Source organism: Desmodus rotundus, chromosome 9, assembly GCF_022682495.2.
Source record: "Desmodus rotundus isolate HL8 chromosome 9, HLdesRot8A.1, whole genome shotgun sequence".
NCBI lineage: Eukaryota > Metazoa > Chordata > Mammalia > Chiroptera > Phyllostomidae > Desmodus > Desmodus rotundus.
Window position 1 is genome coordinate 4,891,108 of NC_071395.1, and position 24,432 is coordinate 4,915,539.

At 41.7% G+C, this 24,432-nt stretch overlaps 1 protein-coding gene across 1 annotated transcript in view; it reads left to right on the forward strand.

Moving 5' to 3' along the window:
* Positions 1-24,432, forward strand: part of FAT4 (FAT atypical cadherin 4) — a 139,756-nt gene that overhangs the window by 39,514 nt on the left and 75,810 nt on the right. The window contains exon 2 of the mRNA XM_024568941.4: positions 18,881-19,012. Within this exon, the coding sequence (XP_024424709.2) occupies positions 18,881-19,012 (132 nt within the window). The remainder of the gene's footprint in view (positions 1-18,880; positions 19,013-24,432) is intronic.

Below are 24,432 nucleotides of genomic sequence, written 5' to 3' on the forward strand. Positions count from 1 at the left end.
AGGCGGCACAGGCGATGGGAGAGTCAAATGCTGTTTGTTTCTAGCGATTGACTGTGTCTGGATAAGATGTTCTTCATCCCAGCTTTAGGATGAATTTAGGCAGCTCTATAGTCCTTTGATCTATGATAAAAACTGTCATTGGCTCATTGAAACTGATGCAGAGTCCCACAGAGCCCCAAAGACCTACAAAATGTGGTATGGGGCAGATTTATACAGGGTCCAGCACAGATGATGCCCTTTTTGTTTTATTAGACAATCTTTTATTGTATAAGCATGTAGTTCTGTGACATGACAATATCACACTCAAGCACACCATATAACATTGTAGATGAAATGTTCAAATTAAAACTATAAGTTATTACACCCATATTGTTACCCTACCAACCACACTCAAGCAGGTGTTACTTCTGCAGGACCCTGTATGTTAACCCAGGCAATTTTAGACCTTTAGGTAATAATAGCGAAACACAGCAATCAAATGGAATTCCCACAGAAGTTATTTTTACTAATATGCCCACTAGCAGTTAACTAAACGAACTGGATTTAACATTCCATCTGTATTTGATAACATTAGGTTTTCGCACAGAGATGTAGGAGATGTTATTTTACTGCTCATTCTTGTGGATTTTACTCCTTTCACTAGAGAAATGAAATATTTTATCTCCTCATGGCAGCTCAGATGTGAAGTCTAACAACTAGAGTGTAAGTTGTTGAATCCTGCTGGCATGCGCTCCGCGGGTGTTTGGATGAAGGGGCTCTCCCAAAAGCTCAGACCTTCCTCCCGGGCCATCATTGACCGTGGACGCTTTGGGCCATTGTGGGAGATGGCCCCAGAGCGCCTCTCAGCTTCCCCTGTCAGATCCTGGCGGTTAATGAACTGGGCCATGTCTTCTTCCCCCTCGGGTGTGGAAGGAATAGCTAACCACCGCACAGAGCCGTGAGGTTATTTCCCTTTGCCCTTCGGTATTAGTTTCCTTTATATTCATTTAATCTTGAGATACGTGAATCCAACCAGGGTTCTTTTAAGTAAGTCAGCAAGGGGAACAAAACCCACAATGACTGTGCGAGTGTAGTTTGGGAAAAAGTAAAGAGAATGTCAATCGACTGATAGTAGCTTTTTTTTCTTAAAGAGAAAAATGTTAAGACTCTATATTTTGAAATAATTAGGACTTATTATAGACACGTCACCTGTCATGTTATCACTTACATCCGCACATTCTGTATTTTGGGAGAACGTGGTGTGGGGTTATGGTTTTAGCAGCCCACAGTCCTATCTGTTAGAAGAAAGAAGGCAACTAGAAGTGGAAAGTGTGGCCACTTGCATTGCACTTTCATTAGGTTAGGTCTTATTAACCGTACAAACTTGTTCTCTATACAAGATACAGTTGAGTTGTGTGCCATTGTTTTACAAAAGAAGTTAATTGTGCCGGAGTCATAATCCCCACTGTTGACTCGCCTGTGTTGATTCACAACCAGACTTAGGAGCCGGATGTTGAACAAATGATGCGCACAGCAGCAGGGACATCTGTGTAGCGTGTACAGTTCCTGCGCTGGCACCTCGCCACATGGCAGGTAGCACCCCTCACGCCCCCAGCAGTCCTGTGAGGCAGGTCTGGCTGCTGTCTCCACTTTCCTGATGAGCAAAGTGTCACAGGCAGGTGGAGGGAACCCACCTACATCCATAAGGATGCGTGAAAACATCTCCTTACTGTGGTGGGTTAGGTTTTGGGTGAGGTGTCCTTGGCGTTAGGGAGTTAGTGTGTTCCTAACATGTGAGTTATCTGTGTTAGAATTCTAAGCTAGCAATACATGCTGATGGCCGATATATTCTGGAAATGTACTGCGTCCATATATCATTGCTAAATGGGGCAATTTTAGGCAATATACTACCTATGTATTCAAATGCAAATAATCTTTTCACTGTGGCTTGTCTCAGTATTGTACTCAATAAATTTACTAATGAGCAGTATAAGATTTATCAGTCTTGAAAACGCAACTGTGCGATCATTATTTCTAACTCTCTGGTTGTCTAATTTTCCTTGTAAATCAAAAACATGTATCTTCTTGTGGGTATTGGTATAGTAACCCAAAGGAAAAGTGGAAGCTTCAAAGGGAAACCTGAAATAGCAGAGACTAACCGTCAGAGGAAAATCATACTTGCATATAAATTGATATTGAAATACGACTGTGGTTCCAGCATTCAGGACATGTTTTGAGATTTGTGGGGTGTTTTTTTTTTTTTGGTTGTTGATGTTGTTTTTTCAGTTTCCTTGCTTGTTTATCTTTCTTACTCATAGGCCCTACCTGGATCTCTGGGGACAAATAATTCCAAAACTGGAGCTCCTTGCCCTTAGTCAGAAAACCTCAAATCAGTACTTGCTGACTTTGGAGTGCACTCAGCTGCCTGCCCTAGGTGGGTGTTCACACGATATCACACAGTGTCCTAAATTCAGGTGGCCTGGTGTCGTTTCTGTCCTTCCTGCCTTCGCCCTTCCGTGAGCTTCTCCACTCTAACTTAGCTTATTTTTTGTGCTTTTCTGTTAACCTCAGACAGTGTGGGTGCTCTCCAGTCCTTCCCAGTGTTTCTCGTGGACACATCACTAGTTCTCCTGTCACCCCGGGAATTACCACCTGACTCCCCTTCCCTAACCTGTTAAGAGACCTGGAAGTGTAATGTCTGCATCACATCTCACCTTCACAAGTTTCTGGCTTTGTGACCTTAGCAAGTCAATTAGGCTCATTAACAACCTTCCATTTCTTCCTCTTAAAAACCTGGATAATAGCATTTCCCTCGCAGTCTTGGAAGGAGGATAAAATTATGTCATACAGATACCAAGTTCTGAGCGGAGAGCCGGACACAGAGGTCACATATGCGCTGTGCTCTTGCTCCCTCAGCACAGCTCCGCTGCTGGGTCATTATTTCACATGTCAACTAATCCAGGAGCTTTTAGATCAATTCTATTATGTCCAAGGACCTGAGGAAACGGTACTGTCTTCAGGGAGCTCACAGTCTGATAGGGGAGGCTGAGCAGTGAGAGATCATTTAATGCCACTGTACCATGTGCATGAAAAAAATATACATGGGCACCTCATTGTCGCCGCCCCCTGTCAGTACTGGTAAAACTCAACATACCTTTGGGGGAGGGGATGCATTTCAGATAGAATGTGGGAGGCATTGTCATCTTTACTTCATTAAAACTTCAAATTACTGAAAGAAAGATTATAAACATGGAAAATATGGTTTTGTTTAATTCTGGGGTAAATATTTATGGATATGCGTGCACTAATGTGTATTGTTTCACATACTTTTCATTAAAGCCAGTGTCAAATTGCTGGTTACTGGATAGGCTAACTGTTGCCTTTTTTTCCCTGTGGGGCAAAGTTTAATTCAATTAGCTGCAATGAATATGTATTAGACCTCTGCTCTCTCAGAGAGGTACTGTGATAGATGTTGGAGGGAATTCAAAGATAATAAAAAAGTGTCTGTGTTCTTTGGGAGTTCGGGCAATTATTAGCGAAGCATAGAAAGCTGTTTCACATACAAGGCTGTTCAGCAGAATGTAGGGAATGAAGGAGATAAAGCAGGGGGCAGGGGGCAGTAAAGGGAAGGAGCTCCGTCATTTGGGGTGACCCAGAAGACATGGTGAGGGGGACAGCGTTTGACAGAGTAAACGCGGGATGGTGCATTTTCAGCAGTAACTGATGAGCAGGAGCCATGTACCCACCAGAAGTTTGGGAGCTGCGAAGCCCTTGACTTTGCTTTCCCCCCAGGTGGTAATGCTGAGAGGTGATCTAACAGAGATTCACTGCGAACCTGCTGCCCTGACCCTGTGAACTTTGCCGTAATAAGGAGGGCAGGCCACTAAATGGTTGGTTTTAAAATTGTGATGTTTGCAAACTTTGAGATATTGCAAGCCACAAAAGCCACCTAGAGAAAGGGTTACTCATGCCATTGGTAGAACAGGATGGGACAGGGAAGGCGCTGTTGGACCCAAGGTTCATGATGGAGAGCAGGGAAGTAAAGGAGGGGGTGCTGGGCACCAGGAACATCCGCGCAGAAGGGCGGTCGTTTTCTCCCACCAGGGTTGCTGAGCCCTGTCCGGCTGTGGCCCACATCAGTCATGAGTTCCGGTCATCACCCTCACGTGCAGGTCCAGACTCACCGGGCTGCTTGGGGGGGACGCTTTGCCCTGTGCACTTTGAGAGTTGCATTCTGGTGCCTTGCGGTGGATGCGGGGCCAGGCCGGCTCACTGAAGGACTTTGGCCGTTCTCTGCCATCCGCTCTCTGTTGCTGCACCGCTCTGGGTCTCTCACCTCCTGATGGTACCACAGAGACGGCTGTCCCTGGTTCTCAGCCCTGCCAGTCTGGGGCTACCTCTCTGGATGTTTTCATTCACATCCTCTCTCTGTCCCCGTTCTCTTTCTCTATTTTCCTCTCTCTCTCTCCCTTCTAGCTGCCATCTTGCTACCAATTAAATGGAAGTTTTCTCAAAGACCCTTTTCTGGGCTTCCTCTCTCTCCTCTCCCTCTACATTGTCTCCTTAGCAGTCTCGTGGTGTCGTCGATCACATTTATGTGGAGTGCTTTTTGCCTTTGTCTCTTTTCTTCAGCATCACTTTCCAACTATTTGCTGGAAATTTCTACCCAGTTATTTAATCCCCCAAACCAGTCCAAGTCTACCCTTTCCATTGAAAAAAAAAGTTATTAACTATTAGATATTCCAATAAATTATGATGAGTGTATGAGAGGGAAAAGAACAGGGCACTTTAAGAATATATTGGAAGGAAACCTAAAGTAGAATGTGGGTCACTACAGCTGTCACCGTGGAAGTAATATTTAAGCTGCAGCTTGAAGGATCAGTTGAAATTAATTAGGCAAAGTTCAGTGGTCAGGAGTGAGCGCTCCAAGCAGAAAGAGCAGCTCGCATCAGTGCCCGGAGGTGGGGAGTGTGACGCCGAATAACCGGAAAGAGAAGTTTGTTGAGTTAGCCCTTGAGTGCAGAAAGGGAAGAAGTGAGCCAGGGCCCTGGCGGTGGTGACGTGGCCCGAGCACGTGTGTGAGCAGTGCCAGAGTGCGCGTCGATGTTTGCCGTTTCTCATACCACGAGCATGTGTCATCGAAGAGCTTCATTGAGTTACGGATCCGGTCATCTTCGTGTTTTCATAAAGTGCCTCCTAGCTGAGTAGAACCATGAGTGGGTGCAGAGAGGCCGGGGAGGACCTGGAGGCGCTGTGGCCTGCGTAGCGCAAACAGGTGGCTGGCAGCAGTGAGTTGCAGACCCGGCACTGACTTCAGGTGCGCTGACAAGGTGGCACTGGTGTCCCTTGATGAACTGAATGTGAGTGTGGAGGATGAGGGAAGTGGCGAGATGCTGGCTACATTTCTACCTTGGATGGCTGAGTGGGTGGCGAGTGAGGGAGCCTTGGAGGAGGGGCAGTCACAGGGAGGCGGTGGGTGTGTGCAGTTGGGGCCTGCCGCTTGCGAGGATCCTCTGAGGCTCCCAGGGGACATGTCAGGCACGGGGATGTTTGCTTCTGGACACAACAGAGGGGTCTAGGGTAGATGTTCGATCTGAGGTTCAGCATCGGGCAAGTAGGTGTGGGAGCTGACATGTTCCAAAGGGAGCCCACTTTTGATGTAAACTGTCATCTCTGCAGCTCGAAACCTCAGTTGTACTTTTGACCCCCGCTCCCTCTTTCCTTCTTTTTCCCCGTGTATAAATCAGTAGTTGAGTCCTACCAGCTTTGCTCTCTGTTTTGTTTCTTGTGTATGCCAATAGTCTGATATTGGTGTGACATTGGAAATGGTTTCTCTTTCCAGTAGTCTAATTAGGTCCCTTTCATTTCTCACCAGACCTAGCCCAGATTTGAGGGCAGTGGCGTGGTTGCTAGGAGACTCACAGAGCATCGCTGTAAGCCAGGAGAGTCACGACTGTCATTTGAACATGGGTAGGGGCTGTGGGGACGGAGGAAAGTGGATGGAGTTAAGAGACAAAGGATACGGGGCGCAGGGATGGGAAGTGACTATTCGACTAAAGCTGGTAGAGGCGATGTTAGAAATTCCAAGTGAGTTGAGTTCAGTGAGAGCTGGTTGAAATGAAAAAGTTGTGGGGTTTTTTTGAGAAATTCGTGGGTGACCATCACCCATTACAGTCGGACGTCTACAACATTCCCATTTCTTAAGCAGCACACACGGGACTTCTGCTGACCAGCACGGGGCAGCACTCAGGCCGCTGCCTCCGGGGTGCGATGGGAATCCCACCGGGTCTCAGGTAGGTGGGTGTTATGCGCAAAAGGGGAAAGGCAATTTCCTACCTGATGGTGTGGAACTCTCTAAATCTGCCAGTCCAGCTTTTTCCCCCTTCCGTTTTACGTTTTATACGGCCTAAATAGTCAATTTAGTATTTGTTACTAGTTTGGAAATTATTTTTTCTGGAGCCAGTATGAAGTGTTAAGTATTTATAGACAGAAACTTTGGCAAAGGCTATAGAGAATCTTGAAATGGCCTTTCACCGTGGCAGAAGAGCTTGAACAGATTCAAGTGCAAATCCAGATTTGTACAGAGTAAGTGTGGGTTTGTGGAAGTTAAGTGTATGATGAAAAAACGTCGGTTTTTCCAGTATGACTTAGTGATTATTAAATAGCTGTGTCTTTTTTAAAAAATCTGAATCTCTGGGAGGGAAGCACCATGGCTATAGTAGTAAACAGTTTATGCAGTTAAAATAGAAAAGAGACAAAGAAAAGCAAACTAAAAAGACGTTTTAGAGTAGAGCGGGAATTAAGCCAGCGAGCCCGACTGGTAGAGTCTCTGGAGGGAAGCCAGGAGGTCTGTGATATTTCTCTAGTTAGGATATATATATGTGGTGTTGGATAGAAAATGTTAACTCTTTCCACCGAATTTGAGACTTGCCTGATTCTGAAACTCAGACTTCATGCAAATTAAGATTTTGGAAAAGTATGATTAAAAAAACAACCGCGTGCCCACATGACATCTGGCAATGCCTAGATCTCCCTGAAATGTCAAGATAGGAAAATAGCCAATCCTTTTTTTTTTTTTTTTTTTTTTTGAGAGAAAGAGAAAGTTGGATTCAGGCCAGGTGCCTGCTGAGGAATTCTTCTGAGAATTTCTGGAAACCGTACTTTTTAAGGTAATCATGTTCTCCGTGCTTGCGTGGTCCCCATATGTACTCGAGTTAATTTGAAGTCTCATCTCTTTGTGCCTCGTTGCTGCACATCCTTCAGAATTCAGTGGTCAAGTTTCACTTTGGCGAGATGACAAAAAAAATATATTGTGTTTGGCACTACACAATCTTAGAATACTTCAAGAGCAAATATGCCAAGAGAGAGTCCGATTGTGTAGCTTGAATTATACTTTTCATGTATGGTATGTATATCTCCTTATGTTAGACAAATCTATAAGAGTTTTTTTTTCTTTGCCTTTCCAGTAAAATAAACACACATCAGATACCTGATATACATAGGCTCTGGGTGGAGGGCGTGAGGGAATTTGTCAGGTACATACTGTGGAATCAGCAGATCTCTCATCTAAACTTAACGTCCTAAATCTTACCGTAGTTTTTAAGGGAGAGGAAACAACTGTCTACAATCAGAACGGGCCAAGAAGAAAATGCCTAACTTTCCTGCAACAATTTGGGGTATTACTATCCCTCTATTGATTAATTAATTCTCTTGTGTAATGTAAGTAGTGAAAATGTGGCATAATATTGAGGTTTTTTTTTTTTAAAGTACAGGTCTACCGCCATCTTCTATCTGCAGAACTGGAACTCCTTACCCATTAAACTCTAACTCTCCATTTCCCCAGCCCCACCCTGGCAACTCCATTCGCTTCCTGTCTCTCTATGAACTTGAGTATCTTCGGCACCTTATATAAGCAGAATCATACAGTAGTTTTCTTTTTGTGACTGGCTTCTTTCACTTAGCACAAGGTCTTCAAGGTTCATCCGTGTTATAAACATGCCAGAATTTCCTTCCTTTTTAAAGCTGAATAATGTTCCAGTATATGTATATACCACATTTTATCCATCCATTCACCCATTCACGGACCCTTAGGTTGCTTTCATTTTTTTGCATTGAGTGTTAATATATATGATCCTTCAAAAAGGGGCTGGGGACACAGAAATGAGTAAGATGAACAGTGTCTTCATTTGGGGAGGACCGGTCATGGGGAGAGGTGGAAGATAATCAGGCAAATGGACACACTTCATGGTTATGGATAGTGAAATACTTTCTTGAATAACACTAATCACAGTGCTGTAATGGACACTGAGGGAGGTACCTGGAGAATACACGTTAGAAAGGGCCATTTCTGAAGCGCCTCCCCAGAAGGGGGCGTCATAGATGCCATTCTTTCCACTAGGCTACTTCATCAGGATCAGAATCGTGTTTTCCTCGTGGGCTCCTGTGGTGGTGGTGCCTGGTACAGAGACATCCACTAAATACTTGTTGCGCGTGAGGAGAGGGAAGTGGTGTAGCTGTGTACAGGTCTCCCCACGGGAAGCAGCCATCTCCTCTTCTCGCAGTTCTTCCTCCGGTCTCATCCGCTCTCTCTGTTCCTTCCCTGCAGCGTCCCAGGCAGCGGGGTTCAGAGAGTGGCAGGCTCAGGGTTTGACGGAGGGGAGGCAACTAAATACTGGGTTACTAAGGAATAAAGAAGAAGGATGGAGCTACAATAGTGATATCAAAAGAAATGGCACTGATAACAAAGCATGGTATGACGATGCTTTTTAAGTAGAAATCCCTATTAAATATTTTATTAGGAACATTCCTTAATCTTTAGAACTGCCTGCGATGGTGTGACAGGAATTGTTAACCGCCTTGGGTGAGTTTGAGATAGGTAGGCCCCACACGGTAAGTGAAGGGCTTTAAAAGAAGGAAGTGGTGGGGGGGAGCTTCTAGAACAGTCCTCTTCTCCTCTGTAGGCTGGAGGGATTCGTGATTAATGGTGTTAATGTAGGCTGTGGAATTTTTATAAGAATGCAGATCACATCCATTCATTTACGTACCAGTGGTGGACTGGTTTCAGAGGGTTTGGTATATGCTTGTAGCCTTACGATGGTCCTGTGCGAGGAACACTGTTGTCACCCTGTCATTTATAGACATGGATCTTTCCTTGTCAAAGCAAAACAGTGCCAGGCAAGAATGTCAGCCTGTGGCCATGTAGGCCCTCTTTGAAGTTCTTGCAGCATTCTGGAAGTTTGGTGACAAGCCCCTTTCTTCAGAGCAGTCCGCATCAGTGTCAGTGGATGAGCTTGATGATATTTCATTACAGATTACTAACAATGTTCTTTGGAAAAACTCAGAAACGGGGGTGCTGTCAGAAGGAGCTGTGTTGGTTTCCATGCAAATAAATGACATGAAATAAGCATCACTTCCTTATTTTATAGATGCACTAATCTCAAAGGCCCTGTTACCTACTTTTAAAGAACTTTAGTAAAATATGACTTCCATATCATAATGTTCACCATTTTAAAGAGTACAATTCAGCCCTGGCTGGTGTGGCTCAGTGGATTGAGTGCCGGCCTGTGAACCACATGGTCACGGGTTTGATTCCCAGTCAGGGCACATGCCTGGATTGTGGGGTAGGTCCCCAGGAGGGGGCACGTGAGAGGCAACCACACATTGATGTTTCTCTCTCTTTCTCCCTCCCTTTCCTTCACTAAAAATAAATAAAATCTTTCAGAAAAGTTTAAAATAAGTTTAACTGGGTGAATAACTTTTCTTTTAAGATGTGTGTGATTACTCAGAACATATATACTCAGAATCTTTGGCTTGTGGAAGGGACAAGGGGAACTTGAAAATCATATCTTATTTTAAGTGGCCCTCCTAAGAAACATGGCACGTTGAGTGAGAACGGGAAGTTACACAGGGTGGGACATTTTATTCGTAGGTTCATAGTAGGAAAACTTACCTTGCAGTACAAGGCACACCACAGAGATCAGTATACATTAACTTTTTCCTCTTCTTTTTTTTTTTAAACAGAACAGTAAAATGTATAACATGAAAATTAGGTAAAATATTCAATTGTGAACCCATTGCTTTAACTTGGGTGTCTGTTAACTCTTGCCAGAGTATTGTTGCGTGGCAGAGAGGCACCACACCCCAAAGACTCGGGGCCAACACACATGCACGAGGCCTGCTTCAGGCCCTAAGTCTCCGAGTTACCTGGGGCTCCTCCACTCAGCACCTGTTGTCTTCCTTCTGGTACTAGTGGACTAGCAGGGACCTTGTTCTGGTGACTGTGACAGAGGTACAAGAGACCAAGCAAGTCGATTTCAAGTGTCTATTTGTGTTAGAGTTGTAAATATCCCACTGACCAAAATCATCATCATAGGTGAACCCAAAGCCAAGAGGCAGAGAAAGAAACTCCATTTTAAGGGGGAGGGGACTATGAGTTTGCTTATAGTTGGGGTGGTGGTGACGAATTGGGGTCAATGATTCAATCCACTGTAGCTTGTATCCTCAATGTAAATCAAACTACTTTTTCTATTTGTCAGCAGTCTTAATAGAAGCCTTATGTATTTGATAAAATGCAGTACCTATTGGGCAAAAACAAAAGCAAAGAAAAAGATGGTAGGGTATTTTTATTTGTTTGTTTTGATATGTGTCTACACCGTCCAGATTCCCATCTATTGAGACGTATACCACAGGATGCTTTTGCTGGCGTTTGTTTTGAAGAATAGTATAAAAATTTCCACAAGTTTCGTATGCAGCCACACATATTTTAACTTGATCCTTTATTCTGCATTTACTTTTGGGAGTCCTTAAGAATCTGTTAAAATGTGAAATTACGCAGTATTGATTTCAGGAAAAGTTGAAGTGGTCACACATGATTGCCTTTGCCTTAAAAGAAATCCTTATTTGGTTCTAATTTGAACAATATTGAAAGCACAACAAAACTAGCTTTTTATTATGTCACCACACATTTAGCGAGTTATGGAAAGCATTTTGTTTCCAGAAGTGAGTTAACTATGTCTTGTCCGCACTTCAGGCCATTTCTGGCTGCTCGCCAAGCCCGCCTGTGACTCTGGCGTATTTGTTTCCTGGTAAGAAATGCATTGGAAACCCAGGAACATGCTCTGCGGACTGCTAGAAGGGTTTCCGTTGTGAGAGATTAATGTATCGCTTTTGTTTGAGAAATATAATTGGTTGCAGTTGCATACTTGTAGTTTATATGAGAAATATGTTCTGCTTTAAAACTCATTATGTTTATTTTTACTTTTCTTTTAAAAATTAATCTAAAAAGAATCTAAAATGTGTATGCTTCCTTCTTTCCTTATATTCCAGAATCCTTGGAGTAAAAACAGGACACATTTGTGCCAGATACATGCACAGATGTCTAAATTTACATCGTATATAATTTAAGGTATAAAGTTGGAAAGGACAAAATGCTTATTAGCCTAAAACTCTCCAAAGAATATTCTACCACCCAAGTTTAATGTTGCTGCCCCAAATGCCATCATTGTATCTTGTTCCTTTTACTAAAGTGTTTCTATTAAACAGTATAGTAAACTAATGTTTAGGATATAGAGATGCAATGATTTTTCCTTTTTTTCTTGCCCTTCTAGGGAAAAAAACTGTAGCTAGATGCATGCATGTACTTTTTGCTGTAACCTGGACGTGAGTCCAGTTTGGACCTGCACCGGCCAGGTGCTGTCAGGCAGACCAGGGCCACTCTTACGGTGGGGGGCTCTGTGGGTTTTCCCTGACAGGTCATGCTAGCCCCTGCTGGTCTTTCATAGGAGGGGATGGGAACAAAGGCCTTTTCTCCCAAGTTTAATTTCTCCTATTTTCTTGAAGATTTCAGAGTCAAAGTTCAGACATGCCATCGAGATGAGACAGGTACCACGGACTCTTTTGTATTGGTCAGTTGTGTGTCATAAATAAGTAAATGCCTAGAAGCATTGCTCACAGAGTGAGATCGGACCTTGCATCCCTATGCAGTCCAAACATTACATCCCTGACATTTAGGGCTTTTAAATGTGGGCTGCTCTTTGCTAGGCCTCTCTCATAACTCAAATGTGAGTCACTTGTAAACCATAATAGATGTTGGCTCTCCAACACGATGAAGTGTTCTGGATGTAGTGAAACATTCCACCCGGACTCATGGCAGTGGAATATCCCCAGTGGGCACCCCGAATAGGGAAAGGGAAGAAGGACAGAATGAAAGGGGCTTTGCAGACCCTGGCACCCCTTCCACGGCCATGGCGCTCTTTCTTGCTTGGAGTGTAAGCCCAGAAACGAGAGCAGTAGTAGCTGCTGAATGTTCTTTTTCCTAATGGCTAAATTTCACTTGAAACTTGAAATATTAAAAAAGCATCAGGTATGTGTTCTACCAGAGTAAAATTATGTGGTTAGTTCTTCTACAAACAAAAACAAAAACAAAACAAAACAAAAATGTAGAATGTCAAACTTTCTACTGAAATTTAATTAGACCTTCTGCTCGGGAATGTCAGGATATACTGGCTTTAACATAAACTTACTAAATAAAGGCTTGTTGGAACTCTAAAAGCATGCAAAGTGTGTCAATTCTATCGAATTAAATGAATTGTGTAGTAACTGGCTTCATTTGAAGAGAGAGCTTGGGAAGCTATTGCCAAACATTTTAAGTAGAAATTCGATTATTTAGTGGAGCCATGCATGGTTTTGATACTTCTGTCCTGCTGCCTTTATTTAATTGATGTTGCCCTTGATTCCCAAGTTTAAGGTCAAGCCACAGAGTGTGCCTCTGCATACTCCACTCGGAGGCAGCGACTCTGAATTGTCCCTCAGCGCCACGCCTCTGGGAGCTGGCCCCTCCACACAGACCCCTCCTCGCAGGCAGGAAAGGCGGCGTTTTCCTGTCCAGGGTCAGAGGAAGTGACCGCTCAGGCACCGTGGCTGCACTGCTCCTGCTGTGGCTTGCAATCCGCTCCATTTCCTTTCAGTGTCAACTCCTCACCTGAGCCTCCAAACAGAAATTAGGGGTCTGTCTCAATATCTTGTTTCACTCTGATGAAATAAAAATTGTTCTGAGTGTAAGATTAGACGTTTTTCCTCACCGAATTTCAGTGGCACCTACTCAGTATAAACTGGGGCGTCATTTAGCAAAGTGTTGTTGGAGGGACATCGCGATGACCGATTGGGGTAATGCACATTTGAACGAGCTCAGCTATTCTGCCAGGTTTATTCACAGAGTTCGTGGAGTTTGGTGTAGCTGCTTCTCCGAGAGTGACAGGCTTGCTTAGCATCTTATCCTCCAAAGTGGGGAGGTTTTCTGAACACAGGATACCTCAGAGGTTTTCTGAAGTGCTTTTAATTTGAAGTCATCGTTTTTAGTATAAAGTTATTGAATTATCATCAACTGTGATTTCATATCATTAAACGATTGCATGACAGCATGGTGGGCACACGTGAACTAGGAAATCAGTGACATTGAATTGTTTCTAATTATCCTCATAATATACGACGACTTTGATTCGTGCACTTCGTATATACCAGTAACGTATCTATTTTATTTGCTGAACTCATCAGTATGGTTTGCTTTTTTTTCCTATTCATTTTTACCTATGCTTTATTTTTACTTCCTACAGTTTCTTTTGCTACAAAGGTTTGTTTTTTCCAGGTTTATTTAAATGGGAAATTTACTTACTACTTTTTAAGTAGATAATTGTATCTGTTAAAACATTCTTTTTTTTTTTTTTTTTGCTTTGCAACCTAACTTGGGAGAAGAGTTCTCCTCTCCAGTTTATTGTACTAAATTTTATTTCTGAGGTACAGTTGACTTACACTGTTGTATTAGTTTCAGTGCAGGTGTGCAATGTGGTGATTCTGCAAATACGTGCACACGAGTGGTCACCATGACAAGTCTGGCACTTTCTGTCACTGTACGCTGTTGCAGAATTATCGATTCTGTTATCGGTGCTATTGGTTACTTGCCCATGGCTTATTTTATGACCAGAAATTTTTACCCGTAATTACCTTGACCTATTTTCCCCTCTGAGTCTTTCTGTTTTGCTTTTTAGATTCCACATGCAAGTGAAATTATACAGTATTTGTCTTTTTCTGTCTGACTGATTTCACTTAGTGTAGAACCCTCCAGGCCCATCCATTTTGTCACAAATGGCAAGCTTTCACTCTTTTTATAGCTAACACTTTATTGGATATGATGTATATATAAATAAGATATATATGTACATGTTATATATATCACATCTTCTTTATCCTTTATCTGTCAATGGCCACTTAGGCAGCTTCCATATCTTGGCTATTGTAAGTAATGCTGCAAAGAACATGAGGGAGCATATGTCTTTGTGAATTATTGCTTTTATTTCCTTCAGACAAATGCCCAGATGTGGACTTGCTGGGTCACATGGTGCTTCTCTTTTCAGTTCTCGAAGAACCACAGTACTGTTTTCCACAGTGGCTGCACCATTTACACTCCCACCAACAGTGCACGAGGAGGCCAAACATTGCTTTGCTTAAAGAAAGCTTTGCTTAAAGAAATCTTTGATGCTTTGCTTTTGAGTCTCTGTAAAGGAGCTGGACTTGATGATTAAGATTTCTTCTAAAAATTTTAATACATCTACTTGCAAACAAATGGATATATGAGCTTTTGGTGTACTATGAGTTCTACAATTTCCTAAAGGGAAAAAAGTAGATTGTTTTTCCTCCTCATTTATTAGGAACCATTTTGTGTACTTGCAGGAAGGTTGTGATTTAAAAATACGTTTAGATTTTCTTCATCCCCATTCACTAAGAACCACTTTCTCCGTTAGCTCACAGAGAAGTTATGAATTTGAGGGTGTGTTTTTAACTGTGGTTGACATAGTGACCTCAAGGCAATGACCAGTTCATTAGCTGAAGGAGGTGCTCGTGCTGGACGCTGCTATGTTAGTCAGTTCCTTCGCCTTGACTCTAACATATCACTTTCATGGTATCAGTTTAAATCAGTGAAATGCCATGTTTTATGGTTACATCTACACATATGTAATGATTTGATAATTGCTGTTGCTAAGTAACAATTGCTCATTGATTATGTAGTTGTGTTCTGATTTATTCACTTAAAAAATTAAAAGGAAGTCTCCACGATGTGACACCATTTTCTATGCAGTTCAGGATAAAAGTATAGACTGCATATTAGGGAAAAATATTGAACAGAGAGAAGCATCGTACACATGTTTACACAATAAGATGTGGGGGTTAAACATCTGTTTAACTATTCAGCCAGCTGAATATCAATGTCCCCGTTCCTTCAGAATAAAGAAGTTTGGTGAGAATACTTAAAGCCATATTTTTAATTTAACTTTTACCTTTATTAAACTGCCAAAACACAGACCACTTTTGAATTAATTGGTTATTAGCCCCCCTTAATATCAACCATGTTTTTCTCTCTAAATATGATCATTCATTCACCAGGGTTTCATTTCCTAGGGATCAGGTGTCTCAGCCAAAAGAGACATTAGTCCGAAGGGTCCCTGCATGGGAAGAGAGGTGGTGGCCTTGCACAATAGCTATGGCTCAAGCAGTAGCTGAAACTAATGTTTTTTGTTATGAATAAGTCAACCACAAGACTACCGATTGCCATTGTAATGGTAACCGTTGAAACCACACATGTTCCCAAAGGGCCCAATGTCTAAGCACAAAGGTCAGCGTTTGGGAGGCGGGCATGAAATATGCAAGTGCCTTATCTTCATGGTGTAATGTTTCTTCCATCTTTCAGGGTCAGTTTTCACAAACTTTCAGTACTGATGCCTTGAAAATGCCCCCTGGACTTAAATTATGGAAGCTGCTGGCAATTTTTATTTGTTTTGTTTTGTTTAAAAGACAACCATTGGTGAAGGGGAACTCCTAAGTTCACAATTTCAATTCTTTTTGCAAAATGAATATTTAAATGCAATTATTTTATTTATTTCAGGTCCAAACAAATCTAAAGGTAAATGTAAAACACGAAAGGGACGATACTGCACTGAAAGCTTAGCTGTGCAGTGGTTGAGGTTTGTCTTTTAAAAGAACGAAATGTCTTTTTCAACATACATGGGGTTTTTTTTTGGTGTAGGAATAATATTGTAGACTATTTTAAAAGTTTAGAATTTTAAAATAAACCTTTAATAGCTATTGTCTGTATTATTTAAAGTGATCTAATTTGTACAGAAAGAAAGAAGTCTTTAAAAATTATAATGGCTTCATTTTTGTTTCCAGGTATCTTCTTTACACTTTTAGCATTTGATTCCTGTGTTTTATATGATAAGATTTCAAAAGAAATCATACCAAATCTTAGTCCAAAGAGGCCATAGTAACGGAACAAGACTCTTAGGTTGGTGGCAGATCCAAGAGTGAGCCAGGCACGTGTTAGGACCTGGACTTATCAGCAGGGTGACTGCCAAGAGCAAGACGTACGGCTGTTCAAAGAATGATCCATGGTGTGGGAGACACATGTATGAGGTCTGTCCAGAGGGTATCCAGCCGTATACCATGAAAAATAGAGACATTATTGGAGAAGATACAAGACACAAGAAACACTGTACATAGGATAGTAACACCTCAGTCCCCTTCAAAGTAGTCATCTCGGGACCTCACAGTTCTCCCAATCACCATCAGCTATCTCGTTGTGTTTTCTTGAATCTCATGGATGGTCTGAAATCTATTCCCTTTCAAAGGTGATTTTAGCTTTGGGAAAAGCCAGAAGTCACAGGGCACCAAATCTGGGCTGCAGGGAGGCTGAGTCACCTGGGTGATTTGATGTTTTGCCAAAACACTGCATAAGACATGATGCATGAGTGGGTGTGTTGTTGTGATGAAGCTGCCAGTCACCAGCTGCCTACAGCTGCAGCCTTCTGAATCATCCGAATATTTTTTGTGAAGGAACGTTCAAGCTTAACGCAAAATTTAATGCAGATTCGTTGCTCTACTTGCTCAGTCATTTTGAATGAGACAGCCACACAGTACACACGCTCACTCAATAGCATCTACCACCCCCACTGACTAGTACAGCGAAGTTGTCATTGTTCTCGTATGCACATTCCAGCCCGCTCCCCTTGGCTGCCAGGTTACATTGGTGTTGTACAAACCGTTCTTGTTATATTAACCATGGCTGGACTTTTTCTGGACAGACCTCATCTACATAGAAAATCCTCAAACACTCTCTGACATCATCAAAGTCTAGTCTTCATAAAATGCTCTATAAGACACTTATTATCCAGATTTTGAGAGGAGGATAAGGAGGTTAAGAAGTTAAGTGTTCAAGCTCACCCAGCTAATACATTGCAGAGCCAGCATCAGAGTTCCAGTCTTTCTGATTGGAATCTTCTGCTATTTACCACTGAACAAGGAAGCTGATACATCATGTAGAGGCTGCATTGCCAGGTATTGTGGCCTTTTTCTTGAAGGAGGTGGTCTGGAGGATAATGCTAGCCCAAAGCGACTGGCAGGTGCCTAACTGCTGAGACTGTCTGTGTAGCCAGCCCCTGGGCCATAGGTGGCAAACACAAGGTCCGCGGGCAGGCCGAATCAGGCCCTCCACGCCCAGCACCTTCTTTCTACCTGGCAGCCGTGCCGAGCTCCTCGCCCCTAGTTGAGGACTAGTTACATTTGTACAAAATTAGTTCTAAAATTATGCTTGGCCCTTTGAAGGCAACCACAAGCCTGATGTGGCCCTGGTGAAAAAGAGTTTGACATCCCTCCCCTAGACTAATCCGAGCCATTGGCTATGGTCCAAACCCTCCTACTAAAGCTGGACCTGGAGGTGTAATAATTATTTAGTATTTAATTTTGTATATTATTTTTTTCCCTTTTTATCAATTGCTCATCCATTTGTGTGTCTTGCTCTCCTCTGTTTCCCACTGATTCCTTGTCTCAGGGTAATTACAGTCTTAGCTATTCCTCCTTCCCTCACCCAGCCTTCGGCATCTCCTGGAGAAGAGAAACCGGAATCCTTTGTTCTCCCCTCCTCACATTCATCCTCATCACTCCTGGATCTGATGGAGTTTTTACAGTGTAACTGTAAAAGATGACATCTCATCCGCTGAGAAAAATGCCTTAGTTATATCCTAGCTAAATGGATGGGTGGATTTTTTTCCATGACTTAATTTTGTGACCCAACTGAGGAAACTTTCCGTTTTATTAGCAGCTGTCTTCTCTTTTCTTATCAGATATTCAGCGTTTAGCACCTAGCTCAAAAGAGAAAACACATGGTTTAAAGTTATTATTTAGACTTCGCAAATCCCTCCAAACAATTTCTCTTAGGTAGGGAAACATAAATAACTCTGCCTACGGATCTTTCAAACAAAGCTGTAGTATTTGCAATCTCTATAAACACGACATCTGAAAGGAATGCTTGCTTAGCTTTTAGTCACAGTAAGAAGTGCTGATAGGAGTGAAAATAGAAAAGAAGATGCATGTATGTTTCTTCCCCCGCAGGTTGAGAGTTGACTTTAAAAGGGAAAATGCTGAGTGTTTCTTAAAACAAAATGGGAATGTCTTTATTTCCTCCAGACATTAGCTGCCCATCTGTAAACATTTCAAGAGGAAATTGTACACCACCTCATTTGTGTGTCTAGTGACATTTAATGGGCAGATGACAGACACCGGTGCCCAAAGATGGGGATTAAAATGACAGTTGATCGGTGGGCCTTTTCCAGCATAAATGCCAAGGTGACCGTTTAAAATCAGTTACTGTCAACACGTCAAGCAGTTCTTACTGGGATTTACGTGTTCCCATCAAGGTCTCACAGCTTTCTCCAGGGCATTTGCTGCTGTTTGGGTGTGGATATCAAGGTCCTGGCTCTCTTTGGAAGCCTCGTTGAGTGCACTCTTGTATACCTTTGAGTCCGTGTCTTGCAGACACATAGATCATTTATGGGATGTGTTTTCCCTCTCCTCGTAGGTAGAAATAACACTTCAGGACATCAATGACAACCCGCCAGTGTTCCCTACGGACATGCTGGACCTCACCGTGGAGGAGAACATCGGGGACGGCTCGAAGATCATGCAGCTCACCGCCGTGGATGCCGATGAGGTAACTGCATTTCCGAGACCTAGGATTCCAGTGATCTATCCAATTTCTACTTGGTCTTGACAACTTTATAACCAAAAAAGCTAAGGTTCAGCAATGTCTTTTCCAAAGACCCTTGCGTGTTGAAATGTGTTCTGAGAATGCTGATGTAGAGACTGATAAGAGGTCATTTTCCTCGGGTCAGCAATTCACAAATGAATTTCTTGCTGCAGTGTAGATTTCTTGGCCAGATTATATTAATTTTCAATAATAAAAATATCCCTATTTTATACTTTTATTATTATTCCAATCTGTCATCTTGCAGCAGCTAAGGATTGATTTTTATTTGTCATTTAAAAAAGCAAATTACTTAAAATTAAAAAAATAAGACTAATTATCTTTTTATCTAATTTAGATATACATAAAATATGTAATTCAATAATAGCCTTATGTATTCAGGAAATTATCTAGTCAAGCTAATGCCTTTTTAAAGTTCATTAATAAACAGGGACTTCTTTCCTAGTGGTGAATGTGAAATTTGGGGGCGTAACTTAGGTTACTGTCTTTTCTGCTTATATGTTGAGTTTAGCTATGTAGACGAATATCCTGCTCCAAATGTGATGGCAACGTACATAATTTGTAATTTATGTATTTCCTATTAAAAAATTCCATTGCTTGTTTCTTCCTCCTTGCTAGGAAAACAGATTGTTTAAAGTTCTGGAGTTTCGGGGAGAGGAATCTCCTCCTTAGACACTTTTCTCCTAAATTAAGCCCAACATAGATCGGAGAATTTAACTTTCTTACCTTAAATTAAACTCCAGAAGTATCTGAAAACTTGGTTTTTGGCCTATGAGTAATATCTTCATAAATTTAGTTCTTTGACTTTAAAAAGGTAAATAAATAAAAACAGGTTTATTTTAACAGGCAATACAGAACTGTAGTGACTCAGTCACTTGTAATTTTGCTGAAATGTAACTAACGTAAAGGAAATAAAGTAAAGCATAGACATTTAGATAATTGTAGCTGTGTATTTAAAAACATTGGGCGTTTTTAATGTAGCACCTTCTACTCAATTTTATATAGCGACAAGTATATTCCCAATTCCAGCTACCATTGAGTTCTGTGACTGAATATTTCTATTATTATTGATAGATATGAGATAATGTCAGCAATAATTTAGTAGACACTGCATTTTTACAGCTCATCATTGATAGTACATATTTGGATAGCTCAATTCATAAGATTGCATTAGCTCATTTTGCAAAATAGAAAAAGAAGCTCATGCAATTGCTGTGAGACAGTTTATGTCAAATGACTGTAATTGTGACGACTGTCTCACTGGCCACATTCTGTGGGAGCAGAGCAGAGGAGCCTCATTTATTTCAAGTGATTTACTCGAAAAGCGAGGCAATAATCACGTGAACTATAGTATATATATTCTAATTGGATATACTGTATTTTGCGTGTATAATGTGCATTTTTGCCCAAATTTTTGAGGGAAAAATAAGGATATGCATTATACATGGGTAGTAACTGAAATACCTTGTATGTGTTATTGTGTTTTGTATTTGTTACATAAAATTTCTTGTACCATAATATATTTAACAATAAATGCTAAAATTCCTTATGATATAAAAAAGTATCTAAATATAAACAAATTAAAACAAAAGTTTTTATTTTCCTGAAAGTTTGGGCCAAAAACATGGGTACGCACTGTACACAGCACAATACGGTACAACTCTCTTAAGAACTGATTGTTTGAAAGAGATGCCAACATTCAACTCTTTTAACACTATTATGTTGTACTGTTATAATTTTATTTCCCTCCCTTTTTTCAACATATGAGAAATACGGGTTAATATGAATGCTCTGCTGCCTGCATGTTCGTTTATTTCTCTGCACAGACTTTTCTGTGTGTGTGCGTGTGTGCCCATGTGTGGGTGCGTGTGTGCACATCCATGTGTGTGTGTGCACACAGGCCTTCATTGCCTTCAGGTTCATCCTTGGAGATATGTTTACATGTGTGATGAGTTTTGAGGATAGCTGGGAAGGTAGGTCCTTATATCTCTGTATTTACGTCCACACGGTTTAAGCGCATTTTGTTTTATTTCTATCAAGCTGTGTTTTTTAAAGACAGCAATATGGTGGCTCCCAGAGGGAAGTGGGCAGGGGTGGTGAAGGGGTCAAATATGTGGTGACAGGAAGGTGATCTGACTTTGGGTGGCAGGCACACGGTGCGGTATACAGGTCATGGGTCATAGAATTGTACGCTTGAAACCTATGTGGTCCTATTAACCAATGTCACCCAATAAATTTAATTTAAAAAGTAAAATAAAATAAGATTCAGTAAAATCACTGAAATTTGCACACCAACAAAAATGTAAGAAAACACGCCAGTGTTACCACTTAGACAGTCTTTTTTTAAACAACACCGACTGTAAGTATTGTTACCGAGGATGCACCAGAAGTGCATTTGGGGTGAGACCGGGCAGAAAAGGGAAAGGCTGCCATAGAGCAGAGCGGGAGCAGACCTGGGGCCTGAGGCAGAGCTGTTTGCTGGTTCAGGGGAGGTGGGGGTGCTGACAGGCCTGCGGGGTGGGACTGTCTGAAGGCACAGAGATTACCCAGTGGCTGCCACAGGACCTGTGTGGGGGGCGGTGGGGAAGCGGGAGAGGGGGAAGGGAGGTAGGTGGTTCATCTACAACTTTAAAGGCAAGGAGGGCGTTCTGTAAAATTGCTTTAGGACTATTTTTTAAAGATTAAGCTTGTGAGGTTGCCTTCCTTCTTGCATACATGGTCTTTTAAACTTTTTAATAGAATTTTAATGACTCCTGACTATTTCAACTCCTGACATGGGGAACCAACTTTCTTTGACCGGATGCAATTCAGGGGCATAGGTGCAGGCAGAAACCCAAATTATGTCCCAATTATGGAATGTAGGCAAGGAGTGTTTAATGAGGAGAGGAAGGGAAATAAGCACATGAGTAGAAGAGAGGAGTTTCTGTCGGTGCTAAGAGGCTCGGTTACCCTTCAGTGACACGTGGCAGTAACAGTGTCTAAAGAATGACCTGCACATCGGTCCCCGAGGTCAGGAGGTCTGCTTCCCTGTTAGCTCTATCACGGTGTGTGAGGCAGTGTTGATGTGGCCCAACCCAAGGCAATTGTGCCCAGTTCAGACATCCTCAATATTCCAGGAGGAAGACGTGCGAGGTGGCTTCCCTGGGGTGGCACACTGTCACCCTTTTGAAATGGCTCCGTTCATAGCATTTTTCACATCAGCATTAAATTGTCACTCAACTCTCCAGTGGGTTGATGTTGAGAGATTAGTAGATTTCTTTAAAACACTAAGGTTATGGAGGCCATCAGCAAATTATGTGTCAATATATTCTTTATTATTTATACACTTTCCCCTAATAATTAAATCAAACATAAGAGTACTAGTATGTTAGCCCTGGCTGGAATGGCTCAGTTGGAGCATGATCCCTTGGACCAATGGTTTGCAGGTTCGATTCCTGGTCAGGGCATATACCCAGGCTGCGGGTTCGAACTCTGGTAGGTGCATGTATGAGAAGGCAACTAATCAATGTTTCTCTCTCACATCAATGTTTCTTTCCCTTTCCCCCTACCCCCTTTCTCTCTCTCTGAAAGCAATGAAAAAATGTCCTCAGGTGAGGATAAAATAAAGAAAGAAAAATAAAAGTACTAGTATGTTAAGGAAACTGTAGTAGGACACTGGAGAATAATGCTTGGGTCAAGGAATCATTTGTAGAAAGCAACATGAACGTGTAGAACTTAATTTAAATATTATTTGAAACATGTGCTGAATCAAGATACACATCTTTCAGAAGCATGTGACTTTTCGAGTCTCCCGTTTCCTTTCCTGAACAGAGTTATGCCTGTGATGGGCCAGGGCACTCCAACTTTGTTTGGTGCCATACTTTTTCTTGAAAATACTACCTAAGGTGGTAAAATGCATTTGCAGTTTGTAGCTGTTTACTTTCAGAATTCCTTTCACGTGCTTTGCTCTCTGTGGTTCCTCAGGAGAGTATATTTTTAAACAGCATTATTTCCACCGTGCAGCAGCTGAAAGACAGTATTTGTTTCTCGTGGTATCGCTGACACTGCATATTTTGGATATTAAATAAATAAATAGAATTTTCAAAAGCCCTAATTAAATCATTACTCTTGGCCAGACATTTTCAGGTATTCACTAGAACTATTAACGCACCACATCAGCTGATTGGAATATGAAAATATATCAGCATAGTCTGGAGCCTTTCCTTCTGGGCAGAGAATTAGCACAGCTTCGGGAGACGGGGCACTGCTAAATTTTAGACGATCTGTGTAAGAACTTTAAAACTGTTTTTTTTTGCTTTTCCCTAATTTCCAAATATCATGTTAAGAAGTCAGAATTTAAAATAGCAGTTTTCATACCTGGACTGCTTTACTAAAATAATGGGATTTCTCGTGAAGCAGAACAAAGAGTGCAGAATGTGGTCAGGTTAGGAGTCTCCAATTTTTATCAAATGTTTTCGTCAGACCATCCAATTGAAGTGGATATGATAGCTGTTCCATGTACACCTGAGTATCCGAGATAAATGTGCGCAGTATGTGAAACTCAGCTGTTTCGTTTCTAAATTAAAATGTGCTTTCGGGCATTCGCTCTATGAAATGTTAAGATTGGCTTGGAGAGCACAGTACTAAATATAGCAGATGCCACTAAACATACATTTTAAAAAGAGAGTTTTTGCCCTGGACTGTTAGAAATCATTGCCTTACGTATGAGTATTTGACTGTGAAGGAGAAAACATTTTTAATCTCTGATGGAACACAAGCGTAGCCACTGTGATTCCCATCACATGAGCCTTAGATTCCTACACACCCTAAATGGATGTTCTTCCTAATTCCTTCTTAGAGTTCTTAGCCTGCATATTGTAACAAACAAACTTTTAGAGGTTAACAGTGGTAAAAGATATGTTTGCTTTATGTGTATATATTTAAATCAAAATGTAATTTTTGAAGTTAACAATTCCAACATTACCTATACCTGAGGGTCAAGACTCAGTAATTATATATAATAGGAAATCAGGAAACGTATTCTCCTTGGGATATCTGGCAACTCTATTAATAGTTTGATTTATTCATTTGCAGACATTTTAGTCATCAAATACTCTTAACCGATTATATTTTCTTGTAAGAAAATCGTAAAAATGGGAATAAAAATAACTAGCATTGTCACATACTTAAGTGTGTCTCAAAGATCGGTTCGGTTCTTCACGTGTATAAGCTAATTTCACCCTCCCAACAGCGCCTCCTGGCGGCCGTGCCATCCCAATAGTTCTGACGAGGGAACATAGGCTCTCAGAGCTCAGTGATGGCCCGATGGCACACAATTAGTGAGTAGCGGAGCAGAGATTCCACCCCGAAGCATCAGGTCTCAGCCA